At 42.9% G+C, this 21,706-nt stretch overlaps 1 protein-coding gene across 3 annotated transcripts; it reads left to right on the top strand.

The window, feature by feature from the left end:
- Nucleotides 1-1,283: 1,283 nt before the first annotated feature.
- glyr1 (glyoxylate reductase 1 homolog (Arabidopsis)) lies at nucleotides 1,284-14,760 on the top strand. 3 transcript variants are annotated; one of them, XM_079564211.1, is made up of 16 exons: nucleotides 1,284-1,409; nucleotides 2,565-2,601; nucleotides 2,741-2,820; nucleotides 3,974-4,112; nucleotides 5,558-5,659; nucleotides 6,672-6,755; nucleotides 8,687-8,740; nucleotides 9,633-9,680; nucleotides 10,660-10,736; nucleotides 10,825-10,939; nucleotides 11,057-11,167; nucleotides 11,284-11,385; nucleotides 11,491-11,653; nucleotides 12,802-12,981; nucleotides 13,058-13,182; nucleotides 14,385-14,760. In XM_079564211.1, exons 1-16 carry the CDS (start codon nucleotides 1,372-1,374, stop codon nucleotides 14,457-14,459), a joined length of 1,530 nt encoding a protein of 509 aa, XP_079420337.1. In that variant the 5' UTR covers nucleotides 1,284-1,371; the 3' UTR covers nucleotides 14,460-14,760. The 3 variants fall into 3 exon arrangements, with proteins under 3 accessions (XP_079420337.1, XP_079420338.1, XP_079420339.1); XM_079564212.1 differs by having other exon boundaries at nucleotides 10,825-10,924; nucleotides 14,385-14,745; XM_079564213.1 differs by lacking the exon at nucleotides 6,672-6,755 and having other exon boundaries at nucleotides 14,385-14,741.
- The last annotated feature ends 6,946 nt before the right edge of the window (nucleotides 14,761-21,706 follow it).

The following is a 21,706-nucleotide window of genomic DNA, read 5'->3' as shown; positions in this document are numbered from 1 at the left end:
CATCGTTTTCTGGTTCACACAGACTAAAATGGAGCAAAAATGATATAAAACTGTAGTATTTTTGATGAAATCCTACTTTGTTTATATAGTTAGGGTCTGTGTACATTTTGCTCCAACAAACATTTCCCTTTAGTTTACTCCATCAACACATCTTCAAGCAGCGCCACTTAAGCTATATGTGATTTAAAAAAAATAAAAAAAATAAAATTTTCCTACACCATTCACAGCCAAGCGATTACTCGATTAATCGTAAAACTAATCGATAGATTAATTGATTACAAAATAATCGTTAGTTGCAGCCCTAGTGTTCATGGCCTGCACCTTTTGTCTGCAGGACCTATCCGCACATCTGTCTCTGCAGAGCGTTGCATCGTGCCTTGTGATCTACAGCGCTGTTCGTGACAAATACCGATCATTTATCAATAGTGTTGAAACTTATTTTTAGCCCAAAGACGTACCGCCGAGACGCGTCTTTCTGGCCTCTCTCTCTGCGCCTTCCTCTCTCTCCGCTCCAGAGACACTGTCTGCACGCTGTAAACTTTCTGTTCTGTTCTGAACATATTATTAGCTGATGATTGTTCTACATTTTGCCAGACGAATTCGCCCTCGGTTCGGATTCGAGCACTGCTCTGTCGGACGAGGGCCGGGCTCGGACAGAAAAAAACGGCCCGATCCGCACTCTATTTCCCATCCTACAAAAAAAAAATCGCCCCCCGCCCCCACCCAAAAAAGTAACTTCCCGTATTGGGGTCCTGATGGTCCTGACAGTGGAGGCGTTCTGACGTTTATATAATAGATCCATGGTTCTGACCGGTTCTGACAGTGGAGCGTGCACCAGAAGAGACCTCACAGTGGAGATCTGCCGGCAGGTGCCTCTCACATATTTCCTCATATATTTGTTTTGGTTTTTTTCTGGAAAGCTTGTAACTTCATTCTGGCAAATTTTCACCTATTTTGCTGATTTGCTATTTGTTTTCTCACCAATTTCTCACCAAATCTCGTAAATTTGCAACTTTCTTTCACATAGATTTGCATGTTTAAAGTGGAAAATATTTTGTTGTTTTTTCGTCACTAGTAGCTGAGAGACAATCATGCTAGCCCTGATCCGGGTTCTTTGATAAATGCGCACATTTATTTTCACGCATAATAAATAAGCAGAGCTAAATACTGATACAGTTTTGATAAGGGCACCTGTCAAAGAAAGTCCATAAAATGCGCTCACTCAGTCGGGGTTATTCGGTTATTCGACCTATGGCGCGGGCTTGGCTGGTTTAACCGGATGTGACGTAGCGGAGTAGCCGGAAAGCCAGCGCTCACGTGAGGCGGTGGGTGTGTTGTTCATTCACTGCGACGATTTATTAAAGTTGTAAAATGGCGACGGTGCATCTGCGGATTGGGGATCTTGTCTGGTAAGATCACAAATAAGTGTGTTTTGATACGCCTGTGAGAAGGGGGACGTGTTTACGCCGCTTAGTGCGGCGGATGTGTGAGTTTGGCCCAGTGTTTGTCTTTTGCAGCCGCTGATCTCCTCACTTCACTGTGGACCCAAACAAATCGGTAACTGGGCTGACTCAGCCCCAGGCGCTCTTTGCAGCCAGATGATCAACTGGTCAGCGACAGAATCACATAGGTTTTCTTGTTTGTTTTTGAATCTGTCAATAGTTAAAATGTAGTGTATTTGGCACGCTTTAATAAACACTGCGTCAGCGTACAACGGGTTACGGCCGATGTTTGCTAGCGCTTTAGCACTTTAGCTAAATACTATTCCCCAGAGCAAACCGATTAAACAACGCCTAAACGACTCTGCTTTTTGGCTCAACTGTTTCGTGTTTACTAAATGATAACTGTGGGTACTTTCAAGTATCTTCGCCCAGTTTGTTTCCCAAACAACAGAAAGATGGAGGAGTCAGAAGCGCACAACTGTTCAGAGGATGGCTGCCACTGGGTCACTTCCTGTTTCTCTAAACTGCGTGCAGTTATGACCTACTCTTGCCTAGTGCGGTTAACCTCTTAACACCCAGCTCAACTGCACCATTTTCTCCAGTTTGGCTTTACCCAAATCTAAAAAGTTTCTTGAAAAAATATAGCGATGAATACAAGGGTGAAAACACCAAAACGTGCCTGAAAAGCATCAATAACACAACAAACGGGTGTCAAAAACACAACTAAAAAGAAAAAAAAGCGTAAAATAAGTGATGAAAGCATGACTATAAAAAAAACACGAAAACACAGCAAAAGCGCTTCAGAAATGTGACACGTGCGACAAAAAAAAACAGTTTTGTAGGTCTTACCTTTCAAATGAGGTGTTACTCTAGTTAAAGGCTGTAAACTCCAAAATGTGCTGGGTTAAGGCGAGGGTTAAGAGGTTTTTAAGTAATGTAATAGTGAAGTTTACTGTGGAGGGGAAAAAAAAACAGCTCTCCTACGATTAAAAGTGAGGTGAGTGTTAGCCAAATCTCAGAAGACCACACTGTCAACATAACTGACCTCATTTCCAAAATCATGGCCTATGACCCTGTAAGTGTACCGTTTCACACTTTAATGTGTTTGACTTGTGCTTTCAGGGGGAAGTTGGGTCGATATCCTCCATGGCCTGGAAAGGTATGCTGTAGTTGAACATGTTTCACCATCTCTGTTTTGCAAAATGCTCCATCAAAAGAAGTGGACTTAAAGCGGATGTTAAGCTTTTTCCAGTGTGGCATGATTTAAACTTGCTTTTTTCTTTTGCTTCCAATTACAGGTTGTAAGCCCTCCAAAGGATTTGAAAAAACCCCGGGGCAAAAAATGTCACTTTGTCAAGTTCTTTGGGACAGAAGATCAGTAAGTAAACCTCCCTCGTCTGCTTCAGGTGCAAAATAAAAGTGCTGCTGAAACATCATGGAAAATCCTTAAAAGACAGCCTTGAACGATTCACCATGCAGCACCCAGCTGCCACACTCAGAGAGGCTCCGATCACCAGGAAACCCCGTGGACAGTCTGCCCGGACAGGCTGGGGGAAAGCGCCTCTTAACCCGGCTACTCTCCCGGGAAGAGGCAGCGCTTTAGTTTGACTGAACACACGGGGTTTAAAGAATAACAGGATTGAGTTCTCACTTTTAGAACAGTAAATGTTCCTGTAGGCCGCTGTTCTCTTGGAAAATGTGACGAAGCACGAAGAGAAAATCCTTCATTTCCAGCGCGATGTTGGTGCTTTGTAAAACAGGCGATGTGCTTAGATTGAAACTTTTTTCAATATGTAGGCCTGCCTCAAAAACACTTTGGCTGTGTCAGTCACCTGACTTAGGTGCAATATTGTGTTAAATAGGGCTGGGACAAAATAAGATTTGGATCGCAATACTTTGTGCTGCAAAGTATCGATACTTTTTCAAGTATCGCGATATTTTCAATATTGGTGTTTGGAGGCATTTTTAGCCTGCACTCCTTTGGTTTCCAGTAACAGCACTTTGTTACATTTTGTGTCTTTTGATCTTAACACTTCAAAAACTGTCATGGCTTTGGGTTTATACAACATCTTTTTCAAATTTTAAGGTGAACATATTACAAATCATAAATACTGATTGTATCACAATACGTATCGGATCGGCCCCGAGTACCGTGATACATATCGGATCGGCCCAGCCCTAGTATTTAGCCTATTCTCCTTTCTTGTTGGCCCTTTTGACCGATGGCAATTATATTTTTCTGGTCATTTGCTACAGCCGGCTAACGGGAACCCTGGTCAACAGGAACTTCCTAAAGTCCCAGACGCCCTTCAGACTGGGAACCACTGAGGGGGTTACTTAGCCTCCGTATTCTCCGTTATTTGTCTCCAACCAAACCTAGTACACTTGACTCTCAGAGGGGAATGCATTCTAAATCAGCATAATGTTTTGAATCACTTGAATTGAAATAGTTTTATAACGAAATACGGTCATCTCTGCTCCCACAGTCTGAATCTGAATCTTGTGGCCTTGTGTGTGTTGTACCTGTGCAGTGCATGGATCAAGGTGGAACAGCTCAAGCCCTACCACCCGCACAAAGAGGAGATGATCAAGATCAACAAGGGCAAGAGGTTCCAACAGGCGGTGGATGCGGTGGAGGAGTATTTGAAGAAGGCCAAAAGCAAAGACCAGGTGAGTTGTTGATGGTCTTACTCGACCTTTAACCATTTACAGCATTGTTCCCTCATCAAAAATATAGATGTTATCAATCGCGCATGTTTTAGTAATTTGAATCTTTTGGAGCAGCTTTTCAAAGGCTCCAGTTTAAATCATTCAGCAAGGACATGGACTTTTGGAGGGATTTTCGCTGCTAAAGTTTATCCCATTGCAGCAGTCAAACGAGTCTCAAAACATGGCTAAATCACTCAAGCAATTAGGGACGTCAAGATGAACTGTTTCTGCGATTACCGCGATGATAAAAGGATGTGGTAGGTTAACAATAAGAATCTTAAAAGCCGCGGTTTACGGTCTTCAGGTCCCACACTGAAGACAGCAGTGTGGGACCTCTTTGTGATTCGCTGAATATCAAACATCTTCAAGAACGTTCTTCGAAATGTCCAAGTCAAGGTAACACATTGTTCCCCATAAAGTTGTCCAAATGTATTTTTATTCATGCAAAGGAGTCTTAAAGCCTTTTATATTTTTAGAAACGGTGGTTGTTTGCAAGTTCAAGTATTAAAAAGCATTTTCAATACAAAAACAAAAAAATATTAGTAGTTGTTCGCTTCATTGTTTCCATAATAGCGAATAATCGCAAAATCTTTGTATTTTCTCTCACAATTATTGGAACCAAAAAACTTTTAAATCCTGACATCTCCAAAAGCAATTAACCTTTTAACCGAGTGCCTCCAGTTCAGCTTTACTCCAGTTCAGCTTTACCCAAATCTAAAAGCATCAAAATAACGACGTAGACGAGGATGTAAATTAAAAAAAAGTGACAAAAAAGTGACACATAAGGGGCTGGAAAAGCAAAAAAAAATGTAACAAACGCACAGTGACGATGTGACTAAAAATTACGATCACTTTTGGTGATCTTAGTTTCCAAATTAATTTCTAGTATTGCTGTTTGTGAGGGTTTTTCTGTTTTCTAAAAATGCTTGTTGCCATGGGGATGTAAAACCGGCTCACTGGGCTTTTTTATGAAAAGAAGCTCTGTCGAAACTTTTATCTGTTCCATTCCATCCTGTGTTATTTCAGTCGCCACATTTTTAAAACCCAAATTATTCAAATTAATGCAGTTCCATTTAATTAATGCGTGGTATAAAGTTGCCTTGCTTTCATCCCCAGTACAGAGGTGAGCGTTATATCATCTATAAGACCATATCCAAAACAATCTGAATGTAGCTGTTTGCCAGCACATCTTTTTGTGTGTTTCTGATGGTTTGCAAAACCATGTTAATATTGCCCGACCTCACCTTTTCTTCATCCAGTTACTACAGTTGTTTGAGCCCTTGTTTGGTTTGATTAAAGACGACTAATGACGACTGCAGTCTGAAAAGAGAAAGTGAAGGCTGCAGTCTTTTATGTTATTTATTGTCTAATGGTTCCTAATTAAAGACCTTGTCTGTTTTGAACAGAACTCTGAAGGAAAAGGAGAGTCCAAGGGAAAGAAAAAGCCTCTGAAAATCCTGGACGAGGATGATGAAGACCTCAGTGCGCTCAAGGACCCCTCAGAAAAGGTATCTCAGACACTGCTCTGCACTCTGGGCGTAACAACAGAGCAATGCCGTTCTTTTGACACGCATCCCTTTTCACTTCAGGGCTTTTGGAGGCTTTGATTATAAATGAAATGTGTGTTTTAGTAACTTCTGGTGCAATCAAATTGCTAATACCTGTGGATCTCTGACACTATACAAAAGATTGTCCATCTGTCGATCTTAGGGTTAACACCTTCAGCTGATGTTGACTCAACTGAGCACATCCAGAAGGAATGTGTTCTTCTGTCTGTAGTTATTATGAGATGCACATACTCGTGCTGGATCCAGGGAAAATGACTGGATCTGGTTCAGCGTGGGATAATTGGAATTGAATCAGATCAACTTTGTTTAGCTTGACAGCTGCAGCTCAGGGCAGTAGAACAAAGTTCTTAGGTCCTGTGAAGTATGAATGAACCTTAAAGATTTACTCACAGTGGCATGAGTTACTTTTTTATACCCGAGTAAGAAACAGATGCTTATTTTGAATATTACTCGAGTAGAAGAAAAAACGAAAGTACAAAAGTACCATTTCTTGAAAGAGTGACATATGCTTGAGTAAATGTAACTGAGTACTACCCACCTCCTGCAGAGCAGTGCTGGCGCTCATGCTGATACCACAGAATTTTTCTGGTATTGGCATCGGTGATTACTAAACCACTTCATTGATCTGATTCCATCCTGTATTTGTCTCAGAAATTCTCCCACAGACAAAGGCCACTGCAGTGATTTAGAGTAGCTGAACTTGTGTGTTTCAGGTTGATCTCTGAAAACCATGCTGCCCAGGGTACAAGTGTTAATTGAGTTTTCACTAAAATGATTACATACAGAAGAGTGCTGGTTAACTTTCTGTCAAATGCAGGATAGTTCCAACAGCAAGGTTCTTTGCACTGAATGACTCTGTTTTACTTTGGTGCTTAAACGTCCCCACGTGAGCGGCCCCATGCTGCCGGGGCCTGTCCCGACTGAGGTGAACCTCTCTCTGTCTCCTCCTAAGGACTTAACAGACTCGGACCCTGAGCCGTCCACAGCGGAGAGGCTGGGGAGTGCGTCGGGCTCGGCGTTCCAGTGGGACAGCAGTGTAGGTGACCCAGCCCCACAGCCTGCCTCTGCTCCTCTCCCTCCTGCACCCTAACCCTCGCCCTGTGGCTGGAGCTTCCCCTCTGACCTGTGTGTGCTGTGCTCACGGGGGCCCTCTGCTTGTGTTTCCACAGCTCCTCCGGGGACTTTTCGCACTAAAACAAATGTGTTCTGTTTAAGGAAACTGTAGATCCTCCCAAGCTTCGTTTCCATTGAGCCGTATGACGGGGTTTTGTCTCTATAGCGAGCCAGAGATATCCAGGAAGTAACTCCAACATTACACAGCTAAGGCCTTCTCCCCCACGCTCATGCATTCACAAACACTGACATGTTTATACTGATTTGTGTAAACATGTCAGCAGTATTCGAGTTGCCTTGGAAAAATAGTTGAATAATCTGACATACTTGCATCTACAGTGGGAGGAAAAAGTATGTGAACCCTTAGGAATTTCTTAATTTCTGCCTTAATTGTACAATGTGGTCTGATCTTTATTAAAATCACAAGAATGAGTAACCAGAGTCTGCTTAGACTAATACCCGCAAACAATTACATTTTTTCATAGTTGTATTGGCTATAACATGTAAACATTCACAGGACAGCGAGGAATAAGTACGTGAACCCTTGGATTCAATAGCTGGTTGATCCTCCTTTGGCAGCAATAACCTTATCAGACGTTTCCTGTAGTTGCAGGTTAGAGTGAATCTTGTTGGTCTTTCTTGAAGTCACGTCACAGCCCTGGGCCATTCCAGAACGTGTATTTTATGGCCCGAAGCTTTATATCTTGATAAACTTGTGAACAAATTTTGATCGATCGCGTTGTCCAGGCCCTGAGGCAGAAAAACAGTCCCACACCATGATTCTCCTGCTCCAGACTTCACAGTGGGGATGTTTCAATTTCCCTCCACACATGATGTTGTGTGTTCCTCCCAAACTATTCAACTTTGGGACAGCAGTGGCTCCCTCCGTGACGTTCTCCCATGAACCCCATTCTTCTTCAATGTTTCACATATTGTAGACGTTTCAACAGAGATGTTGCCGTGTGCCAGTGATTTCTGTAAGTCTTCAGCTGACACTCTAGGGTTCTTTTTTACCTCACTAAGTATTCTGCGCTGTGCTCTTGGAGACATCTTCACAGGACGGCCACTCCTTGGAAGTGAAGCAACAGTGCTGATTTCTCTCCATTTATTGAACCATGAATTTATGAACGCAAGACTTTTAGAGATGGTTCTGCCTTTTCCAGCATCAACAATTCTTGATCGTAGGTATTCAGAGAGCTCTTTGAAGTGAGGCATGGTGCATATCAAACAACCTCAGTGATTGGACTTCAGATTGTCTCACACCTAGCTCTAAATGTCTACATAAATGGCAAACATGATTCTTTGCCAGGGGGTGTACTCACTTATTCCTCCCTGTTTACATGCTACGGCCAATAAAAATACGAGAACATGTAAATGTTTGGGTGGTATTAGTAAAAGCAGACACTGTTTACTCATTCTTGTGATTCAAATCAAGATCAGACCACATTTTATGAGCAATTTATATAGAAATGTGAGAAATTCCAAAGGGTTAATGTACTTTTTTTGCATTGACTTAAAAGTAAAAAGTCCAGAGATCTACTTTTTAATTTGAGCACAGTGTTTCCCAGCCTTATTTTGATACAACACCAAACCAAGTCAAACCTGTATCTTTGTTGAAACACAAATGCTAAATGCTAGTGTCTTTTACTGGATTTACCTGCTGATCTCTATTGAAGGGCGTTTCATCCGGCTCAGTGGAAAGTAGTCGTATCTATCAGTCCTGCCTCTTTCTCGCCGACTGCGTTTGACTCCTGTGCACTGTGTTCTGACTTTTTTTGATCGTGCGTGTGCTGTGTGTTGACCTTCTTTAGGCTTGCCACTGCGTTTGTGTGTAACTCTGGATTTGCGTTTCAGCCGGTGAAGGACGACCCACATTTCCATCACTTCCTCCTCAGCCAGTCCGACAAGGTACGACAAGCAAATAAGACCTGGCGCCATGAGGACTTAATTTGGGTGAATTAAGTGGCTAGAGTTTGTTTTGTGGGGTAATGTAGGCCATGTCATCAGTACACGGTCCCTACTTACAATGAAGAGGAGTGTATTCCACAGTTTGTACACGGCCAATAGACCCAGTTTGGCTTTACCCAAATCTAAAAGCGTCTTAGTTTAGTTTGTTTATTTGAGTTAACACACTTGTTTATTTGAGTTAACACACAGTTAACACACTACTCAAAAGGAGTGGGCCGAAGCAAGAGCTTTTAAGTACCCACCCCCAAAATCCATACAATCAAATAACACAAAGGAACCTAGTACAAAAGGAAAAGAAAAACAAAGGAAGCAACCGCTAAGAATAGATTATACATACTCGCAGAATCCCATCACAGTAGAAATTTACAATTACTATTTACAAAAGGCATTTACACACATGTACTGTAGCACATGTACTGTATACATCTACCACAAAGGTAACACTGAATACAAAACAATAAAAGATAACAACGAAAGTGAAAAACGCAACAAAGCGATCTGTTTAGATCAGGTTTATCGGTCTCAGCTTTCAAACTCGAGAAAAACCGCTCAGTTAAAGGGACTAAATGAAAGTTGGTTGGTTTATGCTCACTACTGCCACCTCAGGCCTTACGCGTTACTGCAGCTTCTATATTAAGCTCGTGCATGACAACACTTCAGACCCGAAGTATCAACTTTTTGAGTGACAGTGCAGGATTCAGAGGCAGCTGTGGTGAACAGCTCACTCTACACATTAGGACATGGCTGGAAAATGTAGGGGGACAAACATACTTAGTTTTGACATTTTCAAACTCTGTGTAGTCCCTTTAACGGTGATGTGTTTTGTCCTCAGGCGTCGTCAATGGAACCCATCAGCAAGAGACTGAAAATAGTTGAAGAGGTGAGTCGTTAGCACTAATATATAAACTGACAAAGATCTACTTGCTTTGGTTTAAAAAGTGCATTATGTAACTTTTTATGGTTAAAAAGTTGATATCAGTGCCGTATTTTACTTTTTTGTGACCCAGTAGCTGTATGCGTGGTTAGCATAGCGCCTTAGAAAGCTCCAGGATCAATTCTTTTTAAGGGTTTCTGGATGGAATGTATTTGTAACCATGGAGATGGTTCCTTCACCAGAGAAAATCTGAAACCCTCAAAACAAATGAAGCTAGAGCGTCCTCGAGGCCTCAGTCATGGAACATAAAGGGGCAAGGCTTACCACCCATACGGCCAACTAATATCAATTTTCTTTTTCCAGATAAAAAGCTACACAATTTTGCTTTTGAAATAGGGATGCACCGATGGTTTTAGTGAATGTCGGAGCCAATACTGGAATATATACAGTGTTGGGTACTGAGTCCAAATATCAGATTTTGAACTGATACCCGTTGAGGCTCTCAGCATTATCGAAATACAGCTTTTAACTAAATCTAAGTGAATATGGACACAAGCATGCTAATGCTAACGGCAGCTAAACAAATGTTTGGATTTTAGTTTATGAAATGCTGTTTGTAATGATCAGATCGTTTTGTTTGAGTTCTTGACATCAATGTAGTCTAGAAGCCATGTCAGTCATGTAGCCAAGGATATTTAGTGTGGAAAAGTCCTTGGATCCTTGTTTTTCCATTTGTTTATTGAAAGATATAGTTGCTAATTGATCTGTAATATTCCGTTTGAGATCAATAAAGTCTGATCTTTTCACGCACACTGGAGACAAGACCATTCACTTTTTCCCCTGACGGGTCACTCATAACAAACTCTTGGTATCGATATCAGCAGACGCTCAAACTCCGGGTATCAGAAGCAAAAAAGCTGGATCGGTGCATCTCTAGTTTTAAAGATAATTCCCCCTAATCTAAACAGTGGCTTTGTTTGTGTAGGACACGACAGGCTCCACCTCCATTCAGGCAGCGGACAGCACAGCCATCAACGGCAGCATCACACCCACAGACAAAAGGTACAGACACACCGGGGCTCGTCAGCATCAGCCAGTTTACCATTACGAGGCCGGTTACTCATCATCACACTGGTCTTGGTTTGTGCAGGATAGGCTTCTTGGGCCTGGGGCTGATGGGCAGCGGGATTGTGTCGAACCTTCTCAAAATGGGCCATGTGGTCACCGTCTGGAACCGTACGGCAGAAAAGGTACCTTCGACCAAAGTGCGTAAAACGTTCAAATTCACAGGCCCTGTACAGCTCCACTACACGTACTTTGGTCTTGTTTCATTCTCATTTTGTGCATTTAAGTGAACTTCTTAACGCCTCTGTGTTCTCCAGTGTGACCTGTTCATTCAGGAGGGGGCCCGGTTAGGAAGAACCCCCGCTGAGGTGGTGTCCATGTGTGACATCACCTTCTCCTGTGTCTCAGACCCTAAGGCTGCCCGGGATGTGAGTGCAGTCTCTATATAACTATCAAACTGGAGTTAATTGTAATGTTTTTTTAACACAACTCTCTACCACATAGTGTGCCGGAGCCCTGGTAAAGTGTTGTTTTTGTTTCCCAGTTGGTGATGGGGCCGAGCGGGGTGCTTCAGGGGATCAGACCAGGGAAGTGCTACGTGGAGATGTCCACCGTGGATCCTGAGACCATCACAGAGCTCTCCCAGGTAAAGCACCAGGCGCACAGGAGACCCCTGCTGTGAACACAAAACGCTGGGATCACCAGCTCCATGTGTAGAAGCTCATCCATGGCTCTGTGTGGGCGTGTGCAGGTGATCACATCGCGGGGCGGCCGGTTCCTGGAGGCCCCGGTGGCCGGCAGTCAGCAGCTCTCCAATGACGGCATGCTGGTGATCCTGGCTGCAGGCGACCGCACCGTGTACGAGGACTGCAGCAGCTGCTTCATGGCCATGGGGAAGACCTCCTTCTTCCTGGGTATGTGCTCTACACCACTACCCCTCAGTACCACCAGTACTCACACGCGTCTTTATTGGCATTTTAAAAAATAACTATTAAGAAATACCGATAAAATGTCCTTTTCAATCCTGTCCAAAGAGAATCAGGGCTAGGAACTAGGAATGAACATTCTGCTCAGTTTCAACAGATGCCACATTTGATACTTATCTGATTGTTCTGTATTCTCCCCTAACACACAACATAACAATACATTAACACAATTTTTAACCAATTTAGCCCATGATGGCGATTGATCGATTAATCTTGTGTTGGGGTAACATATTACAAAAGTAACGCGTTAAAAAAATATCAGACATTATTACTTAAACAAAATACGGGAATGTATTAGTCATTACCATTTTAGTAAGTCGAGTTACACGTGTATTTAAATGGTTCTTATTGATGGAAATGAAGTTGAACACTGCTGTATAAGATCTGCAGTCGTGTAGCTAACGTCGTTAAAGCTAAAGAGGAGGAAAAGGAAATCTTTGACTGCACTTTTGCTAAGTGGCATTATGTAATGCAAACATTAAGCTGTCTCTGCTAATATAGAATATATTACAATTTAACGTCTTGACCTCCACCTGAACTCAGCACATTTTCTCCAGTTTGGCTTTACCCAAATTCTAAAAGTAAAAAAACCCATCAAAATAGCGACAAAAACGAGGATGAAAACACAACAAAAATGCAATGAAAAGGTAATGAACAATAACGCAACGACAGTGTGACAACAAAGTTACCATCACTTGTGTAAGTCTTGGCTTTTAAATGAGGCACTACACTGTTGCTCACCAGTTGAGAAGCTTTTAGATTTGGGTAACACCGAAATGGAAAGAAATGCACTCGGTTCAGGTAAGAGGTTAAAGTAACTTGACCAACACTGCCTATAACACCAAGTTAAGCATTAAAATTGCAGACAGAACCTCATGTTCTTGCTTTTGAAAGGGTCCAGGAAGGAGAAGCTGGTCAGATAGAACCTGAGATGTTTCCTCATGCCTGCTTAGTTTGTCAGATCCCCAGTGTGTCCGCCTTTGGGCACACTCTGATGTCCTGTGATAACCTGGCTGGACGGTGACTCTTGGTGATGGTCCGTGTCACTGTGTTGACCTTCTGGGCGCTGTGTGCAGGTGAAGCGGGGAACGCTGCTCGGATGATGCTGATCCTTAACATGGTGCAGGGGAGCTTCATGGCCACCATCGCAGAGGGGCTGACGCTGGCCCAGGCCACGGGACAGTCTCAGCAGACCTTCCTGGACATCCTGTGCCAGGGACAGATGGCCAGCACCTTTGTGGACCAGAAATGTCAAAGTAGGACTATTTTTGCTCTGCCCGTTCCTGCCCCTCTTGTGTCTCCTCACACTAACCGAGCATCGTCTGTTTGTAGATATCTTACAGGGTAACTTTAAACCTGACTACTATTTGAAGCATATTCAGAAGGACCTGAGGTTAGCCATCTCCATGGGGGACAACGCCAACCACCCCACACCAATGGCAGCAGCGGCAAATGAGGTAAGCTGTTGTCCTAGCAACACTGCTGACAAAGAGGCAAAAACATATTCGTGAGATGCAGTGTTAATGTTCACATCGCATCAGTTTGCACATACAACTTCAGACACATTTTTCTCCGTATAAGGTCAGTTGTCAAACAGGTTTTCACTTTGTCAGGTATCGAGGGGCGCACTGCATTTGTCATAATATTCCAGGGAGGTGGAGGTGGAGGTGGAGGAGGAGGAGGGGACTGGAGGATGAGTTCCTCAGAAAGGGGAATATTTCATAAAACACTAATTATCTCCGAATCTAGAAAAAAATCTGAGTCTGTTTAGCTTAGATTTCTCAGGAACCGAGGCAACACACATATAACTGCAAATAATAATAGTTGCTTTATTTTATTTACTTTTTATTTTTTCGATCGCCAACATTTGCATTTAATTCTATCCATGCAAATAACAAGCTATATTAAAACAAATGGTAACGATGGCAAAAGCCTAGGTTTAGTAGAACAAAATCAACAATTGTAGCAATATAATGCAAAAAGTAAAAAATAAATTTAAAAAAAACTATCTGCAGCACTTACAGTGACTTTACCTCATTCTTTTGTTAACTCAAAGATAATGCCACATTAGATTATTTTGAAAGTGTCAGTTAAGCATCAATTCTTTCATAAGTCAGTTTTTAACATGTACTGTTGTTGCCTCTGCAATAAAAGTTGAAAAACTGTGAAAGTTGATGCTACAAGGCTCTGATAAATAACAAGACACCACAACGGTGTTTCCCTAACTTTGTGAAAGGAAAGAAACAGCGCCCTCAATTTGACGCTGGTGGCCAAAAAGTGTACTGCACCCATATTTACCATTGAGAATGAGTGGAAGAGAGTTGGTATTAACCACATGCAGCGCAAAAGTAGGTCACTCTCTGGCGGGCCAACAGAAGTTTGGGCACCCCTGCCTTAGACTCTCCAGCACGCGAGGAAATAAAACTAAAAAGCAGCGAACACGTCGCAGCACCCAACCATCCCGCAGGGCCCCCCTAACAATATGACTTCACAAATAAAAAGATTCATCATAAATTTAACAATCACAAATAATTGATGCGGCGCCTCTAACTTTGGGAGTCACAGCTCTGGAGATTTCGACGACATAACCTTTTCCTTTGTAAGTCTGTAATAAGTGTTCTATTGCTGAAAAGGTGTGTGTTATGTTTTGTGTGCGCAGGTGTACAAGAGGGCCAAGGCGCTGGACCAGTCCGACAACGACATCTCTGCGGTCTACAGAGCCTACATCCACTGAAGCCCCCTCTCCCTCTTCCTTTAACCCTGTTCCATTAGTTTCTCCTCTCTGCTCCACCCGCTCACAGACCACATTTCACTCTGTGTTGGAGACTTTTGAGCATTGCGCTGGCTGTACTCATGTTTTTTTTTTTTTTTTTTTACTGTGAGGGTCTGCAGCGGATGGTTTGTTTCTGTAAAAGCACACACTGCCCCGCCCAAAAAAAAAGAAACGACACGACCTGGGCTTGACTTTGCAAACGGGTCCCATTGGATAATATCAGTGTTCAGCAACGTAATGTTCCCAAAGATCGTCAGGAGGCGCCGCTCTTCCTCCCGTTACTTCCTTATGCGTTAGTAGTGTTGTTTTGTCCAAATAAATCAATAGCTCAGACAGCCGGGACGAATAACCGGATAAATGAACTTTAGAGTTTTCTCAAAATGAGCTTTTGATTTAATCTCAGGCATTCCCTTCTTGAACTATTGGTTGATTTGAGCAAGAAATCGCTAACCCTTCTTGGGAAAACAAAGTCACGCGTCATTCAATATTATCTTCTTGACTTCTGACCTTATTCGCTCTCATATTGCTGAGCTGGCACTTTTGTACTTTGGGAGGCTCTGATCCGTTGGCTTTGGTAACTCCAGTGTGACATTTGGAAGTGTTTTTACTGTTCAAAACCCAAGCGCAGACCGTACCGATGTTTAGGAAAATGATTTTATTTTTTCCACCCACGTGCATGTAATGGCTTTCTGTAACCGTTTCTCTGTTTCCCTTTTTATTTTTTAAACAAACACGCCACTGCATTGCCTTAATAACGTCCCCTACATATTTTGGAGAATTAGAGGAATAATGTATTTATTTGTCGTCGTTTTTTTTTGTTCTCAGCCCTTTCGGTGCATTTCGGTCAGAGTTTGCTTGTTGTGCTTTTAAGTTTGATGTTTTGTAGTTGTTGTTTTTTTTGAGGACAGGAAACTAACGCGAGGCCTTAAATGCAGAGAGATCTTTATTTCCTACTGTTTTTACAATGTCCCATTTTAAAAGCAGGGCGCACCATTGTTATGTCTATGTCACACATGGCATCCAGGAGTGTCACCCTTTTGGGTGTTATTATTCATGAATTAAGCTAAGTTGTAATTATGTAACGCAGGGGTGTCCAGACTCTGACTCTTTGTGCGCTGACGTCAAGCTAGTTTCTGTGAGATCCTCGTTTCTTGGTCTGTCGTTGTAAAAACAGGATTATGTGACAGACAAAAGTTACTGATGGATACATTTCCATTTCTTTGAGAAAAAAAAATATAAAGAACATTAAATCACTGCAATAGATACAGACAGCATCGCGTCATAGAAGGGGGCGTGGCTTCGACGAGGGGGAAAGTAGAATCTTTGGGGAAACACAATTTTCCACTTTTTTTTTTTTTTTTTTTTTCCCACCATTTTTAGTTGAATATGAACTTATTTATCACATAAATAAAGTCAAGTGTAAATCGGGCCCATATGGATATTTTCTCACAGCAGATTGTTCAATAGAAGTGAAAGAACGGCAGTCTTAGCTAGCGCTAGCTGGCCATTAGCATTAGCACGATGCTAAAATGAAGCATTATGTTAGCGTTCTCCGTTATTTATGTATTTATGGGCTGTTGAACCACTTTGCTCCTCTCCATGTCTTTGTAGCTTTATTTAGTAGAAAACTATATTCATAATTCAGCGTTAAAGTAGTTTTTGAATAATTAGAGAAAGTTTAGATTTTTCTCAATTGTTTTCCCCCTTACTGTTTTCAAACATGACCATATATGGGCGATTCCAGAGATCTGTATCTAGTCAGCAACAAGAAACATTTTTTGAATTGAATATATGACGACACAATCGCAAAACCCCGCCCAAAACGGTCATTCTCCAGATCTCCTCCCATAGAAAGTAGTGGAGCGCTGTGTGTTTTTCCCCTCTCAAAGTCGAAAAAAAGACTGGCTCACAAGTTAGCAGGGGCCGTTTTCAAAGTAAAACTGGGGTACCATAGATACAGACGGCATCTCCAGAGTCGCCCATATACATTTATGCTTGAAGCGGTTGAGGGTGAAAACAAAGACGAGAAAAGTGTTGAACTCCACTTCTTGACAGAGCTAGCTAGCAGTTGCTAAGGTACTGGAACTAGCCTGATGTTCACATTTTTTCATTATTATTTTTTTGGGGGAAATGTATTTATTAGCCATTTGCTAACCTTAGAACGAGAAGTTTTCCAGGCCACACTAGTAGAACCTTTTGCCAAGTGCACTCATTTGAAATATTTCTGTCCCTGATGAGTTTGGACACCCCTGATACGATGAAAAATCACATCATTAAAGTGGTCTCTTTATGGGCATGTTACACACTTTTGATCGAAATGAAAAGAGGAAATGCCATTTTCGATTCCTGTTCATACTAAAGACTGAGCTGTTTTGAAGCCGGATGTAAATAGCACACTCTCTTGATAGGATTTCTTTTATAATAATGCTACATACGACTGTGACTTTGGACGAGGCAGAGCTCTGATATCGTGTCTTAATGCTGTAGGCTTCTGATTAACGTGTGGCTTTTAAATAAAAAAAAATCGAGCTTCTTTTCCATGATCTGAAGTGCGGAAGAAACTGAAGGTTTTTTCGCTTTGCTTTTGGGGGATATTTATGATTTTGTGTACATGTGGAGATATAAGACGTTTGTGCCGTTTAATAAATCCTCATAATTACTCTGCTGACTGGCTCGCTTCTGCTTTTACAACTTCCGAGTTAAAAGTCTAGATCTCTGAACGATCAAGTTGGATTACATTATCTTCACCTTGTACTCAGGCGCATCTGCAATCACAGATTATTTATAATGTATTTAAATTATAAATGATTCTGCTTCATGGTGAGCACTCACTTCAGACTGACTTTAGGGCTATTTGAGGCTAGTTTACTCATGATTTAATTATGCGGTATTGAGCTGATTTTATAATCAATGTTTTCCTTTGTCTCACATTATCCAAGTTTCACACCAAGGTTCACAGAAAAGCCAGGACTTGTAATAATAATGGCTTTACGCTTTACAAGCCTGTGTTACCAAGTGTCTCAAAGCGCAACACTGTAGTAATTATTCATTCACGGCTTACTCTGTGGTGGTAAACTACTATTGTAGTCACACGCACCTTGGGTAGTAGACTCAATGGCCGCTGGCTGCCCTGCTTTTTGACCACAAACGTGGGGGCCGCCATTGCTCCGCCGTTGCTGCAGTACCTCCATATCGCCGCTAGGCCCCCATTGAAAAGCATTGGACTTTAGACACATTAAAAACTACTTTAAAGCCTGGTTTCAATTGTTTCAACGCTAGACTAGGCTAGATCTTCCTCCTGAGATCACGCTGGGTTAATAACACTATATGAAACCAGGCTGGTTTTCGTAATATGATTTTTTGAAATGTCGTACTTAATGAGGCTCGGACTGTTAGCATTGGAGCAGCGCGAGCTACACGTCACGCAAGGGCCGAGTCTACGGTGAAAATCCCGCCCGTATGTCCTTTTTAGGAACATGCTTCGTCAGAGCTGGGGAGGGGGAGCCTGTAAATCCGCCATGAATTGCCCCACGGCCGTGGTCATTCTGGTAAACGGGGAGGAGTGAGCATAAGACGTCCCTTATTTTCTACAGTCTATGAGTAGACTGAAGCGAGGCACCCAGTCTGGGCCATCGGACCCTACCACCAACCACTCACTATACTCATGTTTTTAGTGGTAGGGAAAACATGAGGAAACCTACGCAGACACGGGGAGAACATGCAAACTCAACAGAAAGGCCCCGTCCAGTTGGTGATCGAACCAAGGATTGCCTTGCCGTGTTTGCCAGAAGACTGGCATATGAACTCTTCATTTAAAACAAGAAAAGGTCTAAACAGCACATCCGATGAGCTCACTGTGAGCACTGGATGTCCACAAGGCAGTGTACTATCCCTGCTTTTATTCAGTCTTTTTTCAAATTCATTTAAAATAAATGGCACCCAATTCAAATTATTAAAATACACAGATGATATGGCGCTCATTGGCATCCAAACAACCCGTCAGTTGAGGGGGTCTACCTAGACCACATTAAGGTCCTACAAAACTGGTGTAACAACAGTCAGCTTCAAATGAATGTGGCCGAAACCAAGGAACTGCAATCACAACACAAATCTACATCATGTGTCACTCGTCAGACTGGAGATGGTGAGCACTTTCAAGTACCTCGGCACAATCTTCCACACCCAGATCACCTTCCAAAGTGAAGCTGAGGAGGTGTTCAAAAAGGCTCTCAGCGGCTGGACCTTCCGAGAAAACTTAGCCCACACATTCTAGAATCTGTGTACAAATCAATTGTTGAGAGTGTTCTGACATTCCACCTCACTGCCTGGTACAATCGCCTGGTACAAAGATCGTGGGGAGACCTGAGCTGTACATGGAGAGGACACTGACAAAGGCTCCAGTTATTGCCTCTGACTCCGCTCACCCTCTGAATGCTCAGTTTGAGCTTCTGAACTCTAGGAGGTGATACAGAGTTCCACTGGCAAAAAAGGCTGTGTTTAGGAAGTCGTTTGTCCCCTGTGCTGTGGGAATTCTGAATGAAGCAGAGACTTGAACACGGTCAACACAGAAATGGACTGAACTGTTTTGTAATACTTTTCCTGTTTTATTTTTCTATGTTTCTTTTTCCAATGTATTTTTCTACTGGGCATGTTTGTATTGTCCCTAGTCTTGTGTTTTTATGTGTCAGTGAGCCAAAGATAAATTTCTACCACGGTAAACAATAAAATTGAAATGTAGTTTTATATTGGAGACTCCTTGTCTCTTCAATGCACCATAACATTGAATTGAATGTGGATGTCATATCATATGCGACAAGAAATTCTTCTTTTGTTTAGTCACCTTGAGTCTCTCTCAAACCAAAAACTCAGGTTAGAAATCTAGGAGTGATCATGGACTCAGACCTGAACTTAAACAGCCACATCAAAGCAACAACATCAGCAGCTTTTTACCATCTGAAAAACATGGATAAGTCTCTCTAAGTCTGGTTTTGACACTATTCCTCTGATCTTATCTATGCTTTTGTCTCCAGCAGGTTAGACGACTGTAACGCCTGCTCACTGTTAGAGCTGCAGAACATCCAGAACCAGGAAATACAACCATATTAGTCCAGTGCTCCGGTCTCTGCACTGGCTTCCTGTCTCTCAGAGAATAGACTTTAGACTTCTTTTCATGGTTTAGCTCCAAAGTACATCTCTGACATGTTACAACCGTATGAACCATCTCGGGCCCTGAGAACTTCAGGGAGGGGCCTCCTGGTGGTTCCCAGAGTCAATAATAAACACGGTGAGGCTGCGTTTCAGTTTCATGCAGCTAAAATCTGGAACAGTCTTCACGAGGATGTGAGACAGGCCTCAACTCTGACACTGTTCAAATCCAGGCTGAAAACAGTTCCTTTTGCCCGTGCCTAACACTGAAAGTATTTTATCCACACTTCTGCAATTCTATTTGTTTTCTTGTATTTATGCAACTGTGAAGCACTTTGAGTTGCCTTGTGTATGAATTGTGCTCTACAAATAAAGTTGCCTTGCCTTTAAATGTAGTAATTATTTGCCAAAAATGTTATTATTGAATATATGTTTTGAATGGCGGTACAGCGGTTAGCACTCGTGCTTCACAGCAAGAAGGTCCGGGATCGATTCCCACCTGGACGGGGCTTTTCTGGGCATGTTCTCCCCGTGTCTGCGTAGGTTTCCTCCGGGTACTCCTCTAAAACAAACGGTGAATGCTCCAGTAGGTGATTCTGACCATAAGCCTGGCTTCACATCTATACAGGGGTCCCCAGACGAGGTACTGGCCCACTGCTCCTTACGGGGGTCACCCCAGCAGCGGCATCCAAGGCTGGGTCAAATGCGGAGGACAACTTTCTCTACGGGGGACAATATTGTACACCTTGAGCTGCTGATAATGTGTAAAAGTGATTATCCCTGACTGGACTTTGGTTTGTTCCTTCAGAGACGAGAGAAGTGGTCTCCTTAAAGATCACAGTGGCTCTTCAGTCTGAGAAATGTTCCTGAAAAGAGAATGATTAGTTTAGTCTCAATGTGTAAAATTCAGTAGGTGTTATGCATGTCATGTCAACAAAGCAGTAGCTTGACAGTGAGCTTTCCTTCGCAACAGCAGCAAACCGAGTGGCAAGTATGCACTCACTTATTCATACTCTGACTGTTATTGGTCTGTTATTACTTCATGGGTTCCTGCACACCACTGCCTATTGAGTCATGTTTAAAGAGTAAACATATACATACTTTAGCCAACAGTCTGAAGGGGTGTTTGCGAAGTGGATTTTAAAGAGCCTAAAGAGTGTCTATTTCAGTTGAGATTAGTATCTTGAAGGTGAATTAAATACACCGTTGTTGGCAGGATTCGAACCTGCGCGGGGAGACCCCAATGGATTTCTAGTCCATCGCCTTAACCACTCGGCCACAACAACCCGCAACGCTGCCCTCTGAAAACACGAGAGGGTCAAAATGATCTCAAACCATGACATGCCAAAAATGCTTTGAGGTCGACAAGAGATTGCACACTCAGCTGTGATGAAGAAGAGCTGGAGATGCTGGGGATTGAACCCAGGACCTCATACATGCTTGACTCTGAGATATTACTCAATCACCTCCAACAGGATTTCAAGTCTATGGCAGGAGTTCGTGTACAGGGAGACGAGCCAGGGGGAACGTACACAGCTCTGAGGACTGCAAACACTGGAACTCCTCAGGGCTGTGTGCTTTCCCCTGGCTCTTCTCCCTGAACACGAACTGCTGCACCTCCAGTCACCAGTCCCTAAAACTAAAAACTAAAAACTAAAACACAACAACCTCAAGCTAAACACCCAGAAGACAGTGGAGATGATCGTGAACTTCAGGAAAGACACAGCCCCCCCCCTCACCCTGACAGACTCTCCCACCCCCATCGCCATCGTGGACTCCTTCCGTTTCTGGGCACCACCATCACCCAGGACCTCAAATGGGAGCCGACCATCTGCTCCCTCATCAAGAAGGCCCAACAGAGGATGTTCTTCTTGTAGAAACTTTAGCCGGAGCTCTGTTGTCGGGGGCTTCGTGCCCCTGGTAGGGTCTCCCATGGCAAACAGGTCCTAGGTGGCAGGTCAGACAAAGAGCGGTTCAGAAGCCCCTTATGAGAGACCAACAGGCCTGAGAACCATGAAGCCGTCCTTCTGTGGACCCAACACCTGCACCCACGACCCGGCAAC

The sequence above is a fragment of the Gobius niger genome (assembly GCF_951799975.1).
Source record: "Gobius niger genome assembly, chromosome: 10".
Taxonomy (NCBI): Eukaryota; Metazoa; Chordata; class Actinopteri; order Gobiiformes; family Gobiidae; genus Gobius; species Gobius niger.
This window is presented reverse-complemented; position numbering and strand designations above follow the sequence as displayed.

What these genes read in the sequence shown, in the direction of transcription:
- glyr1 (XM_079564211.1), top strand. Translation starts at nt 1,372, where the DNA reads ATGGCGACGGTGCATCTGCGGATTGGGGATCTTGTCTG. An exon ending in ATCCTCCATGGCCTGGAAAG is followed by an intron (nt 2,602 to 2,740) that starts GTATGCTGTAGT and finishes TTCCAATTACAG; the next exon opens with GTTGTAAGCCCTCCAAAGGA. An exon ending in TGGCAGCAGCGGCAAATGAG is followed by an intron (nt 13,183 to 14,384) that starts GTAAGCTGTTGT and finishes TTGTGTGCGCAG; the next exon opens with GTGTACAAGAGGGCCAAGGC.